A 14,570-nucleotide genomic window follows, 5' to 3' on the forward strand; every position below is an offset into this window, starting at 1 on the left:
TGTGGTTTTTTTTTGTTTGTTTTTTTACAGTTTTAGGTACCGACCTCCTGCCATGCAGGGGAAGCAGATTTGATCTCTGGGTTGGGAAGTTCTCCTGGAGAAGGAAATGGCAACCCACTCCAGTATTCTTGCCTGGGAAATCCCATGGAGCCTGGCAGGCTACAGTCGATGGGGTCTCAAGAGCTGGACACGACTTAGCAACTAAACCACTATCCCTATCTCTATGTTCGGATTTACCCCAAGGAATTAAGGAGAGCAGAAAATCTTTTACCTTTGTTGCTGAGGAATCTTTGGTGGTTTATTCCTTTTAGGAAGGGCTGGGCCCCCTGCAGTTTGAACTGACATCTTCTATTAAACAGTATGTAGTTCTGACTTGATGTCAAGGTTTGTGTGTGTGTGTGTGTGTGTGTGTGTGTGTTTTGCATACAAACATTAATTTAGGCCTAGAGCATTTTTAACCTTCATTTCTGTTTCATAATTCATTGACTCTTTTTTGACAAAGAGTTGACTGTTGACAAATTTTTTGATTCTTTACAACTTCTGGCTTGTGCAGTTCAAACTATTTGATGATTGGGTAGACCTGCCTCTAAGATACAATATATACTATTCCTCACTTCAGTATTGTCAGCTCGGGCTCTTGTTTCTGCTTCCCTGGGTCTGGAGTGGGGCCCAAGAGCCTGCATTTCTTATGAGCTCCCAAGTGATGACAGTGATGCCCAAACTTCTGGTCCTCAGACCCCGCTGGGGTGGTCAGGATCTAGAATTCCATCATGTGCGTACAAGTACTTGAGGACCCACTAAAGCCACACTTTTGTCCTGTTCTTTTTCTGGTCACATATCTTTTTCAGTATTCCTTTCTCTGTTTAGATTTTGCCTTCTGATGGGGATCTGATGGGGAGCATAGGCAGGGGCGGTAGGTGGAATTATGTACCTAGAAGCTGATTTAGGTCCATCTGTCTGACGTCACTGGAGAAGGCAATGGCACCCCACTCCAGTCCTCTTGCCTGGAAAATCCCATGCATGGAGGAGCCTGGTGGGCTGCAGTCCGTGGGGTCACTAAGAGTCAGACATGACTGAGCGACTTCCCTTTCACTTCTCACTTTCATGCGTTGGAGAAGGAAATGGCAACCCACTCCAGTGTTCTTGCCTAGAGAATCCCAGGGACGGGGGAGTCTGGTAGGCTGCCATCTATGGGGTCGCACAGAGTCGGACACGACTGAAGCGACTTAGCAGCAGCAGTTTGACATCACAGGTGGCACTAGTGATAAAGAACCCACCTGCCAATGCAGGAGACATAAGAGACGTGGGTTTCATCCCTGGGTTGGGACGATCCCTTGGAGAAGGGAACAGCAACCCATTCCAGTGTTCTTGCCTGGAGAACCCTGTGGACAGAGAGGCCTGGTGGGCTACGGTTCCATGGGGAGGCAAAGAGTCGGACACGACTGAAGCGACTTAGCACACAAGCGTGTCTGACATCACAGCAGTTTCAGTCACTGGGGCGGCCCTCACTGATACCACCTTTTGTTCTCCTCACATTAACCTTATATCATCCCTATGTATGTTAGGTATGTTTTAAAATTTTCATTTTGCCAGTGAAGCTGGAAGTTCTGGGAAACTAACCCACTTTCTGAAGTCCTGATCAGTATTGAGCTGAGACTCAAACCAGGCTTGTCGGATACAGCAGCCTGAGTTCTTTTCTTTCTGCAACACTAACCCTCGTCTTGGTGACGTGAGAGGAGTTAACTGGATGGAGAGGTGAAGTTTCTTCTGTCTCTTCCTGAGAACAGGGGCCTCCTCACTGCTGTCAAGACAGAGTGTGGTGACGTGCACAGGGTTAGAGGCCCACTAGGCGCTGACCTTTTTTTTTTTTTCAATTTAATTTTACTGAAGCATAGTTGGTTCCCAATGTCATGCCAACTTCTGCTGCACAGCAAACCCACCCAGACATATATATACATATATACATTTTGCATTTTGCTCCATCACAGCATACTGAATACAGTTCCCTGTGCTACACAGTAGGACTTTGCTGCCATTCATCCCACATACAATAGTTTGTACCTGCTGATCCCAAACATTGGGAAATATGCCCTCTTGCCCACTCCCTCACCACCCCCCAGCCGTAAGGAAGCACTCCAGCTGCTCTGACCTCTTTTAACTCTTACTAGCTGTGTTACCGGAGAAGGCAATGGCACCCCACTCCAGTACTCTTGCCTGGAAAATCCCATGGATGGAGGAGCCTGGTAGGCTGCAGTCCATGGAGTTGCGAAGAGTTGGACATGACTGAGTGACTTCCCTTTCACTTTTCACTTTCATGCATTGGAGAAGGAAATGGCAACCCACCTCAGTGTTTTTGCCTGGAGAATCCCAGGGACGGCGGAGCCTGGTGGGCTGCCATCTATGGGGTCGCACAGAGTCGGACTCGACTGAAGCAACTTAGCAGCAGCAGCAGCAGCAGGTTGCTTCTAAGTCCTAGCTATTGTAAACAGTGCTACTATGAACACATGTGTCTTTTTCAGTTGTGGTTTCCTCAGGGTATATGCCCAGTAGTGGGATTGCTGGGTCATATGGTAGTTTTACTACTAGTTTTTTAAAGGAATCTTCATCCATATTTTAATCATAGTTATAATCGTGATTCCATACATGTGCCTATGCATTTGGTTATTCCCCTAAGTTACCTTCTCAGTGAGGCCTTTCCTTTCAAACCAACTCTCTTACTTCCTGATGTTTTATATCTCTCTTTCCTGCTTTATTTTTTTCCTTAGTGTGTACCTCCGACTAACATATGGACATCCTGCTTTTAAAAACTCCCCTTACTGCCTTTCTCCTCACTTAAATGTAGATTCTGTGAAGGTAGGGGTCTTTGTCCCGTGGCTGATGACAGCCACTTGGATATTTATGGAATTGGTGGATGTTTTGGGGAATGGTCAACTGACAGTAAGATTCTACTGAAACTTGGGACACACTTGGCAGGTCAGAAGTAGCCTCAGAAACCTCTGAGGCAGGCATTCGAGGAGGTTTCCATCTAAGAGCTATTAACATGAACACTGAGGTGACATACGGAAAACCACATCACTCCAGTGCTGACAGCAGCGTGCTCTGTAGACTGTTAGGAAGTCCAGAGGTAAAGTTCTAGGTCAGAGCAGGAAAAGGCTTGTTACCGGGCGAGATGGAAAGTATCACTGAATTCTTCTCACCAGGCAGCATTCTGGCTAGCAACAGTGATAGGTGCATGTGTCTGTCAACTTGCACATTTTCACAGTATCACACTCAGGACTGAGTCACATGTCCAACTGAATTATATACTCTAATATGTTATATGTCAAGATAAGAAACCTTCAGTGTAAACTGTACTGAAATGGTGCTGCCAATGCCCATGAAGATTGCAGACTGGAGGATGCAGATGAAAAATAACTTATGAAAGAGTGAAATGTAATGTTTATGTTTTAGAATTTACAGGGTTAAAACCAAGCAGGATTATGTGTATGACAGTGTTAATGCAATGCAGATGAGGTGTTTCAGGGCTGACCTTATGTAGTTGCTTCACCTGAAGGGTAGCTATCATTCAGACTTCTCTCCGCCATACTGGTTCAAAAAGTTGAATCTCTTAGTTCACTGTAAACAACCCACAAGAAACAGATTAATACAATACTGCCTCCTTTATTTTACACATTGCTTGTAGAAACTTAGCACATAGAGAACATTATTTCACCTACAGGACTGTAATACGATCTTGTGAATTTTAACTGTATCATTTTTCCATAATTATATATAAATTGAATGATTACATATAGATTGGCTGCTTCCTGACAGCATAAGTAGAGGTAGACTGAAATTTCTTAGTAGCCAGTTAATCTTTTCCATGCTTCTTTTTAAAGCTTTAGCCCCAGAAAGGAGCCTTTCTGTGTTTAAGAGTATCTTGCTGTCTTCGTAATTGTTTGCGCCCAGATTTTTCACCTTTGGCTTCAGTTTTGCCCTGGAACCTACTGACTTGAAGGTGGTACCCTAATGAATGAGGTGTAATGGTAGACACTTACGGAGGGTTGGGCCACTTCTGCCTGCAGAATTCAGAAGCATCAGCTAGCTCATCACTTGGGGGCTTTGTATTTAATTGGCATAACTTCTGCAAACAGCAAGGAGGAGTCGTAGAGGCAAACCGGAGGTTCAGGTTTACCTGCAGGCGGCAGAGGAGGAGCTTCTGGCCGTTGTTCTGATGCATCAGGTGAAATGTGTAGAGTCGCTCACCTGCTGTTTAACTTGACCCCTCTCCTTGTTAATTATACTGATGTGTGCATTACTTTCTGTCCCACATTCTAGGTGCTCACGTGACTATCACGGATCGAAAAGTAGCATTAGAGTTTCTTAAATCAAACGTTCAAGCCAATTTACCACCCCATATCCAGCCCAAAGCTGTTGTTAAGGAGCTGACTTGGGGACAAAATTTGGGGAGTTTTTCACCTGGAGAATTTGACCTGATACTTGGAGCTGATATCATATATTTAGAAGAAACATTCACAGATCTTCTTCAAACATTGGAGCATCTCTGTAGCAACCACTCTGTGGTTCTTTTAGCTTGCCGAATTCGCTATGAACGGGATTACAACTTCTTAGCAATGCTGGAGAGGCAATTTACTGTGAGTAAGGTTCACTATGATTCTGAAAAAGACGTACATATTTACAAAGCACAGAGGAGATACTTGAGAGAGGACTTATAATTGGTTCTAATTTATAAGAATGTTGTCACTGAGTGTATCAATTAAGGTCTTACATGGGGAATATAATCATATGTAATAAAGTAGCCCGCTGTACAAGTTTAAAGGTTCTCAAAAGACAAAGCAAATGGGCAGTTTTAAAACAAAGCAGCACTTTGTCCCATAGCTGTGACTTCTTTAGTTATATTTTGCTAACTCTGAAATTCAGTTAACATTAAAGGAAAGTGTGAGATTTTTGTTTGTGTTGTTTCTGTATCCCATATGCTCCCTCTCAAAAAACAATTTTCATCAATGCTATGATGAAGGGTTGGTATAAAGAACTTGTTTTGGTGAGGCTAGGTGATACAAATCATTTAAAACACATTGTAAGACATATGTTTATCCCAGTTTTCTAATTTTCTGAGTTTAAGACAAGAAGCTTAATGTACATTCCCTAATCTGTTAATACTATTGAAATCTTTTGTCTGATATATTTAGGCCTTAAGTACTTTTGGTTACTAGAGATTAGGATGTAAGTTTTCTGAGGTCTCATGTGCTTTTTTGGTGTAATTTCAGATTTAGGTATATAAACAAAAGTAAATAAAAATAGAATTTTAGTTACTTTTTGGTAAGCTCCTAAAATCTTGGACCTCTGTGTGCTGGGAATAGGTTATCTTCTTCAAATCAAAAGCTGTAGTATCTCCCTTCAGCTTTATCCTTTCTTGAATGTGTTTGTATTTCTCAAATGTTGTTTTGTAGGCTTTCCCTGCCGCCTCATGATGCACAGGATGACAGGAAAAGGAAAAGTTTTAGACCTCATCCCTCCATGGGAGGTCAACTCCCCAAGTCTCAGCTCCTTCCACATTGCACTTGTAATTGTTTACTCAATGTGTGTGTGCCGCAGAAGACTGTACAGTTCTTGGGGGGCCAGGAATGCTTCTGTCTCTTTCATTATGGCCTCCCCAGTATCTAGCATATCATAACCAAATATTTGTTGAATGAAAAAGATACATTACAGTTAGAGGGTATTGATCTTTGGATTGATTGCTACATTGTTTTATGATTACCTTTGATAGACTTTATGAAGTCACACACATACCCTGGCCTTTTGTTTTTACCCCCACAATGTAAAACCTTAAACAACAGCTTAAACATTTAGACCACAAGAATAGTATAATCTCAGTATGATGTTTCGTACTAGAGATAGATTTCTTTGTAAAACATTAGAAACAAGACCTCCTCCCTCTTAACCTTTTAATGACTGTTTTGGATGTGTCATATTTTAAATAGAGGTTTAGATAGAGGTTTTACTTTAATAAAGGTGAATTTAAAGTTCTGAGCATTGTAATGTACCAGTTCAACACAGTTCTGATAAATGCACATGAAATGGAAATATCCACAGATAACCGAATCCATAAAATGCCAGTACTGTACCATGGGCCTGGAACATCTTTAAAAACAAGTAAAGTAAAAGCCCTGCAATATTAACAACACTATAATGAAAGGCCAATCCCATCTAGGTTTGTTACTAGAAATGAATATATTAATTGGAGTTCAGCTCCTTTGCTTGAACATCCCTGGCTTTGGAGAGAGCCACGAGAATGTCTGGGTATGGATGGGCTGGGGTGGGGTGGGGGCAGTAGACTGCTTGGATGCACTACCAAGTGAAGTAAGCTGTGATTGGGTTCTCTTACATTTCTGTAAAACATTAAGAATCAGAAAAGGTGGAAGGTAACTTTTCCCCCTTGTCCTACAAATAGAAGAAAAGGTGAGAAAAATTCACCAGGAATAGCTCGGCTGTCTAAGTGAAAATCAAGTCTTGTTTTTTTTTTTTTTTTTTTTGGCTTTGGGTTCAAAATGTTACAGGTCCAGTTCCTCAGGGAAATAGACTCAGGGTTGAAGGTTAAGGTTCGGAAAGTTTAAATGAGAATGCTTTCAAGAACCTCTGAGGGAGTAAAAGTAGCAGGATTGGGAAAGAGGGAGAAATTGGGTTGGGATGCAGGTGGGAAAGCCCTCATCAGAATTCAGAGCTGGGGTGGCCAGAAAATGGGTGTTGAGGCAAGGGGGTGGGACTTACATCCTTGTGTAGTCAGTCATTGGATCCAAGGGGCTTAACTTTGGGATGGAGACAGTTCCTGAGAGACTCAGCTGAGTGCCATCAGCCACCGATGTTACCAGAAGCTGGGAAATGAGTGCTTCAGGGGTGTGTACAGAGGGAGGGGGTGTAAGAATATATCTGGTCCACTATAAATGTCAACAAAGTTGTGACTTTTTATTTCTGAGAAAAGGATTAATTTATCCCATAAATATGCATTTTAAAGTGTGCTTATTTTGTCCTCAAGGATAGAAATCTAGTCTCCTCTAGACCTACTGTCCTAAGCCTTGATTCCCACATTGCTCAGTTTCTTAACTGTTATGTGGTTAACAGCCAGTGGGTATCAGTAACTTTTTTTTTCCCAGTTAAAATCAAATGCCAATTCTAATGAGGTGGATGAAACTGGAGCCTATTATACAGAGTGAAGTAAGCCAGAAGAAAAACACCAATACAGTATACTAACACATATATATGGAATTTAGAATGATGGTAACGATAACCCTGTGTGCGAGACAGCCAAAGAGACACAGATGTATAGAAGTCTTTTGGGCTCTGTGGGAGAGGGCGAGGGTGGGATGATTTGGGAGAATGGCATTGAAACATGTATATTATATGTGAAACAGATCGCCAGTCCAGGCTCGATGCATGATGCAGGGTGCTTGGGGCTGGTGCACTGGGATGACCCAGAGGGATGGTACAGGGAGAGAGGTGGGAGGGGGGTTCAGGATGGGAAACGTGTACACCCGTGGCAGATTCATATCGATGTATGGCAAAACCAATACAATAAAGTTATTAGCCTCCAATTAAAATAAATAAATTTATATTAAAAAAAAAGAAAAAAAAATCAAATGCCAAGATGCTGAGCTAAAATATACATCAGGTGTTTAGAACTAAAACTCTAAAGTCCACTTGTTTTCTAAGATCTCTCTTAAGGGTATCTTGCTTTAGTTCATGACAGAACCATCTGAAGCTATGGTTTCTAACAGCTTCTAACAGTACATTTATTCTTTGTACTCAAGGATCACAATTATAATTGATCAAAAAACTTTATCTAAATGAACACTAGATTGAAAACTGAGGGCAGAGTAACATTGTCTGAAATGTCTCATCATCTCTCCAAGTATAGTTTATGCTCCAGCAAGGCAAGGACTGTACCTCATATTTTATATTTCAAGTGTTAAGTGTCCTCTTCATAAAAGTTGTTCAATATATATATACTCATGAAAAATACATATTCCTTTAAATATCAGTTACCTTATTAAATTGCCTATTCTCAGGGATATCAAAATGTAAAGCATATTCTCAGTAACAAAATTGTTATGAACTTATATAAAAGATTCAGTTCCAACATCATTTCTGTTTAATCTATGCTTTTAGTTTATGGTGGTTGATGGAAGCAAATGATTTTCAGTCATTTTTAAAATCAAGAAACAAAAATAACAATTTAAGATACTGTTCTTAAAATTCAAGCACTTTAATTTTTAAAATTTCTTGTTTGTTTGACTGCAGTATGTAGCTTGTGGGATCTTAGTTCTGACAAGGGACTGAACCCACACCTTTGACAATGGGCAGAATCTTAACCACTGGACTTGCCAGGGAATTGAAACAATTTATAGATTCTTTTAAAAATCGCTTTAATGCACTATTGGTAAGAGTCCCTTGGACTGCAAGGAGATCCAACCAGTCCATCCTAAAGGAAATCAGTCCTGAATATTCATTGGAAGGACTGATGTTGAAGCTGAAACTCCAATACTTTGGCCACTTGATGCGGAGAGCTGACTCATTGAAAAGACACTGATGCTGGGAAAGATTGAAGGCAGGAGGGGAAGGGGAGGACAGAGAATGAGATGGTTGGATGGCATCACCGACTCAATGGACAGGAGTCTGAGTAAACTCCGGGAGTAGGTGAATGGACAGGGAGGCTTGGCGTGCTGCAGTCCATGGGGTTGCAGAGACAGACACTACTGAGCGACTGAACTGAGCTGATAAGAGGTCCTGGATATAGTTGGTGAAATAGACATGTGATTAGTGTGAGAAAAAGTCATGTTACAGCTCATATTACAGCTCCTACAACCTCTGCTGAGACAGAAGCAGCATTTTCAAGTGCTTTACAAGAATGAGGTGAGCTGCTATAGTGAGTATATTTCCGTGTTGTTGGAAACTGGAGACTTGGGTTCTCTCACCACTGATGTGAGCTGCCAGGAAAAGCAGGGCAGTCCTCAGGGCTCTTTTTGTCACTTCAACAATCGAGGACTTGTTAGCTCAGAAGTTTCTGCTTTAAAATCATGTTATACTTTTCTTCCTACAACCAGAGAAGGGTCAAAATCTAACACAAAAAAGATGGCATCACCGCATGCTCCCTAGCTGAGGACAACTGTTGCTCAGGAAGATTAGAAGGGAAAACAGTATAACAGAAATGAGAAGGACTACTAACCTTAGGCTAGTCTGCTACTTCTAATTTTTCTTTGAATATTTATGAAAAGAGACTGTGAAGTTTGACATAAAAAATACTAATGAATATGACATTTTAAAATTAACTTAGCAGTTTGTTAATACTGCTTGGCAAACCACCTCCAAATATGAAGAAAACTATACTTAATAAGTTTGCACTTTTCGGTATCTATCCTGGAGATACACTAACTTGTATATACATCTATACTACTTGTGTATATCTTAACAGTCAGCAGTTTCAAACTAACTAAATGTCCAGAAAGAGAGTACTAGTTAAATAAGCCGTGCTATATCTATACAATGAGATCATTCACACCTGTTAGACTGAGGTAGACAGACATGTAGTGAAATACAACTATTGCCAAGACACATTCAGAGGAATAAAGCACCATCTATATAAAAAAGGGACAAGGAGAGAAAAGACATTTACATTTGTGTGTACATTTAGTGACAGACTGTCACTAAAAGGATATACAAACTCACCCATTTGTACTGTTTTTTTCTAAATACACTATTACTTTAAAAAACTAAGTTAAAAAATTAGAATGAGGACACTATCAAGAAAATGAGAAGAAAACTTACAGGATAGGAGAAAATATTTGCAAAATCCTATTATTTGATAAGGATGTAGTATCAGAATATATAAAGAACTCAAAACTCAAGAAAAAAAAAAAAGCCGAGCAATGAAGTTGGATACTTCTCCAAAGAAGATATACAAATGGCCAACACACACATGAAAAGATGTTCAATATCATCAATCATTAAGGAATTACAAGTCAGAACCCCAGTAAGATACCACTTCCCCATCCATGAGAATGGCTTTACTATTTTTTTTTTTTTTTTCCAAAAAGTGAACAAGTGTTGGCCAAGATGTAGAGAAACTGGAACACGTCTGCATCACTGGTGGGAATGGAAAACGGTGCAGCCACTGAGGCAGTTCCTCAAAATTTAACTCAGAATTATCATATGACCCAGCAATTCCACTCCTAGATGTATCAGTTCAGTTCAGTCGCTCAGTCGTGTCTGACTCTTTGCGACCCCATGAATTGCAGCACACCAGGCCTCCCTGTCCATCACCAACTCCCGGAGTTCACTCAGACTGATGTCCATCGAGTCGGTGATGCCATCCAACCATCTCATCCTCGGTCGTCCCCTTCTCCTCCTGCCCCCAATCCCTCCCAGCATCAGAGTCTTTTCCAATGAGTCAACTGTTCACATGAGGTGGCCAAAGTACTGGAGTTTCAGCTTTAGCATCATTCCTTCCAAAGAAATCCCAGGGCTGATCTCCTTCAGAATGGACTGGTTGGATCTCCTTGCAGTCCAAGGGACTCTCAAGAGTCTTCTCCAACACCACAGTTCAAAACCATCAATTCTTCCGCGCTCAGCCTTCTTTACAGTCCAACTCTCATATCCATACATGACTACTGGAAAAACCATAGCCTTGACTAGACGGACCTTAGTCAGCAAAGTAATGTCTCTGCTTTTGAATATACTATCTAGGTTGGTAATAATTTTTCTTCCAAGGAGTAAGCGTCTTTTAATTTCATGGCTGCAGTCACCATCTGCAGTGATTTTGGAGCCCCCAAAAATAAAGTTGCTATTTCCCATGAAGGGATGGGACCAGATGCCATGATCTTCGTTTTCTGAATGTTAAGCTTTAAGCCAACTTTGTCACTCTCCTCTTTCACTTTCATCAAGAGGCTTTTTAGCTCCTCTTCACTTTCTGCCATAAGGGTGGTGTCATCTGCATATCTGAGGTTATTGATATTTCTCCCGGCAATCTTGATTCCAGCTTGTGCTTCTTCCAGCCCTTGCGTTTCTCATGATGTACTCTGCATATAAGTTAAATAAGCAGTGTGACAATATACAGCCTTGACGTACTCCTTTTCCTATTTGGAATCAGTCTGTTGTTCCATGTCCAGTTCTAACTGTTGCTTCCTGACCCGCATACAGATTTCTCAAGAGGCAGGTCAGGTGGTCTGGTATTCCCATCTCTCTCAGAATTTTCCACAGTTTATTGTGATCCACACAGTCAAAGGCTTTGGCATAGTCAATAAAGCAGAAATAGATGTTTTTCTGGAACTCTCTTGCTTTCTCCATCCAGCAGATGTTGGCAATTTGATCTCTGGTTCCTCTGCCTTTTCTAAGTCCAGCTTGAACATCAGGAAGTTCACGGTTCACCTATTGCTGAAGCCTGGCTTGGAGAAATTTGAGCATTACTTTACTAGCATGTGAGATGAGTGCAATTGTGTGGTAGTTTGAGCATTCTTTGACATTGCCTTTCTTTGGGATTGGAATGAAAACTGACCTTTTCCAGTCCTGTGGCCACTGCTGAGTTTTCCAAATTTGCTGGCATATTGAGTGCAGCACTTTCACAGCATCATCTTTCAGGATTTGAAATAGCTCAACTGGAATGCCATCACCTCCACCAGCTTTGTTCATAGTGATGCTTTCTAAGGCCCACTTGACTTCACATGCCAGGATGTCTGGCTCTAGATGAGTGATCACACCATCATGATTATCCGGGTCATGAAGATCTTTTTTGTACAGTTCTGTGTATTCTTGCCACCTCTTCTTAATATCTTCTGCTTCTGTTAGGTCCATACCACTTCTGTCTTTTATCGGGCCCATCTTTGCATGAAATGTTCCCTTAGTATCTCTAATTTTCTTGAAGAGATCTCTAATCTTTCCCATTCTGTTCTGTTCCTCTATTTCTTTGCATTGATCGCTGAAGGCTTTCTTATCTCTCTTTGCTGTTCTTTGGAACTCTGCATTCAGAGGCTTATATCTTTCCTTTCTCCTTGGCTTTTCGCTTCTCTTCTTTTCACAGCTATTTGTAAGGCCTCCCCAGACAGCCATTTTGCTTTTTTGCATTTCTTTCCCATAGGGGTGGTCTTGATCCCTGTCTCCTGTACAATGTCACAAACCTCATTACATAGTTCATCAGGCACTCTATCTATCAGGTCTAGGCCCTTAAATCTATTTCTCACTTCCACTGTATAATCATAAGGGATTTAGGGCGGCGGTGAGGAGATACCCCTCATCCAAGGTAAGGAGCAGCGGCTGCGCTTTGCTGGAGCAGCCGTGAAGATACCCCACGCCCAAGGTAAAAGAAACCCAAGTAAGATGGTAGGTATTGCAAGAGGGCATCAGAGGGCAGACACACTGAAACCATACTCACAGAAAACTAGTCAATCTAATCACACTAGGACCACAGCCTTGTCTAACTCAATGAAACTAAGCCATGCCCACGGGGCAATCCAAGATGGGCGGGTCATGGTGGAGAGGTCTGACAGAATGTGATCCACTGGAGAAGGGAATGGCAAACCACTTCAGTATTCTTGCCTTGAGAACCCCATGAACAGTATGAAAAGGCAAAATGATAGGATACTGAAAGAGGAACTCCCCAGGTCAGTAGGTGCCCAATATGCTACTGGAGATCAGTGGAGAAATAACTCTGGGGATGGAGCCAAAGCAAAAACAATACCCAGCTGTGGATGTGACTGGTGATAGAAGCAAGGTCCGATGTGTAAAGAGCAATATTGCATAGGAACCTGGAATGTCAGGTCCATGAATCAAGGCAAACTGGAAGTGGTCAAACGAGATGGCAAGAGTGAATGTCGACATTCTAGGAATCAGCAAACTAAAATGGACTGGAATGGGTGAATTTAACTCAGATGACCATTATATCTACTACTGTGGGCAGGAATCCCTCAGAAGTGGAGTAGCCATCATGGTCAACAAGAGTCCAAAATGCAGTACTTGGATGCAATCTCAAAAATGACAGAGTGATCTCTGTTCATCTCCAAGGCAAACCATTCAATATCATGGTAATCCAAGTCTATGCCCCAACTAGTAATGCTGAAGAAGCTGAAGTTGAACAGTTCTATGAAGACCTACAAGACCTTTTAGAACTAACACCTAAAAAAGATGTCCTTTTCATTATAGGGGACTGGAATGCAAAAGTAGGAAGTCAACAAACACCTGGAGTAACAGGCAAATTTGGCCTTGGAATGTGGAATGAACCAGGGCAAAGGCTAATAGAGTTTTGCCAAGAAAATGCACTGATCATAGCAAACACCTTCTTCCAACAACACAAGAGAAGACTCTACACATGGACATCACCAGATGGTCAACACCGAAATCAGACTGATTATATTCTTTGCAGCCAAAGATGGAGAAGCTCTATACAGTCAACAAAAACAAGACCAGGAGCTGACTGTGGCTCAGATCATGAACTCCTTATTACCAAATTCAGACTTAAACGGAATAAAGTAGGGAAAACTGCTAGACCATTCAGATGTATATACCCCCCCAAAAGTTGAAAGCAAGCACTCACACACAAACCTTACACATGAATGTTCACAGAAGCATTATTTACAATGGCTGCAAAGTGGAAACAAAAAAGGTACAACAGATGAACAGTGGCATATAGATACATTGGATATTACTTGGCCATAAAAAGAAATGAAGTTCTGATAAATGCTACAGTGTGGAGGAACTTCAAAAACAGTAGGCTGAAAGAAGCCAGACATAAAATGTCACATATTGTATGATAATGTGAAATATCCAGACCAGGTAAATCTACAGAAAGATTGGTGGTTGTCAAGGGCTGAAGGGAGGGGAAAATCGAGTGACTCTTATTTGAGTACAGCATTTCTTTGGAGTGATAAAACTAGATATAGGTGGTGGTAAGACAACATTATGAATGCATTTCAAAATGTTTTATGAATTTGCACCTCAAACAAGAACAAAAATCACATTCAGACTCAAATTACCTTCCCTCTTCACTTGTTGGGCCCTCACTAGCATTCTAAGCCCAAGTATGGTCAATGTGGAGAAATTAAAATGGACAACCCTGATTTAGGCAGTGGTTAATGGTCTCACCTTCAAGATGGAGAAGAACCAGCTTAAGGGACAATTGATTTAGAGGAGAAATTAAAAGTTCAGTTTGGACCTCTATTTTGCAGTCGGAGTAGATGACAAATCTGAGTCTAGAGTTCAGGACTCAAATTGTATAAATGTGTTGGAATTGTTTCCTTGGCTGCGTGTCTTAGTTTCTTGAAGACAGGAACTTTCCAGTGCCCCGAATTGTGTTCTCAACAAGTACGTGTTTGTGAAATGAGCAAGTGACAGCAAAGTTGATGGAGAGGATAGGCACTCTTCGCTTTTACTGGAGGTCCAAGCACCTAAGCTCAGCTTACAAGGAGGGTCACCGTAAGTCCTAGTTTGCTCAGCATGGTCTTGGCTTACACGCCACCCTTTCCCTCGCAAAAATGTCTGTCTGTACATTACATTATGTGGTCACCCCTTGTAGAAGAAAAAAGGAATAA

The 14,570-nt window shown here is 41.4% G+C and overlaps 1 protein-coding gene across 7 annotated transcripts in view; it reads left to right on the forward strand.

Annotated features, from left to right (window-relative positions):
• Positions 1 to 14,570, forward strand: part of METTL21A (methyltransferase like 21A) — a 55,317-nt gene that overhangs the window by 3,012 nt on the left and 37,735 nt on the right. For 5 of the 7 annotated variants that reach the window (XR_005719009.1, XM_040228686.1, XM_040228685.1 and 2 more), the window contains one exon: positions 4,318 to 6,027. The exons of 1 other annotated variant lie outside the window; for it this stretch is intronic. Coding sequence is in view for 5 of the 6 variants with exons in the window: in XM_040228686.1 (XP_040084620.1) it covers positions 4,318 to 4,715 (398 nt within the window). In the remaining variant the exon portion in view is untranslated. Of the gene's footprint in view, positions 1 to 4,317; positions 6,031 to 14,570 lie in introns of those variants that run through there. One more of the 7 variants, XM_040228689.1, reaches the window with a different exon arrangement.

Source organism: Oryx dammah, unplaced genomic scaffold (assembly GCF_014754425.2).
Source record: "Oryx dammah isolate SB20612 unplaced genomic scaffold, SCBI_Odam_1.1 HiC_scaffold_27, whole genome shotgun sequence".
Classification (NCBI taxonomy): domain Eukaryota; kingdom Metazoa; phylum Chordata; class Mammalia; order Artiodactyla; family Bovidae; genus Oryx; species Oryx dammah.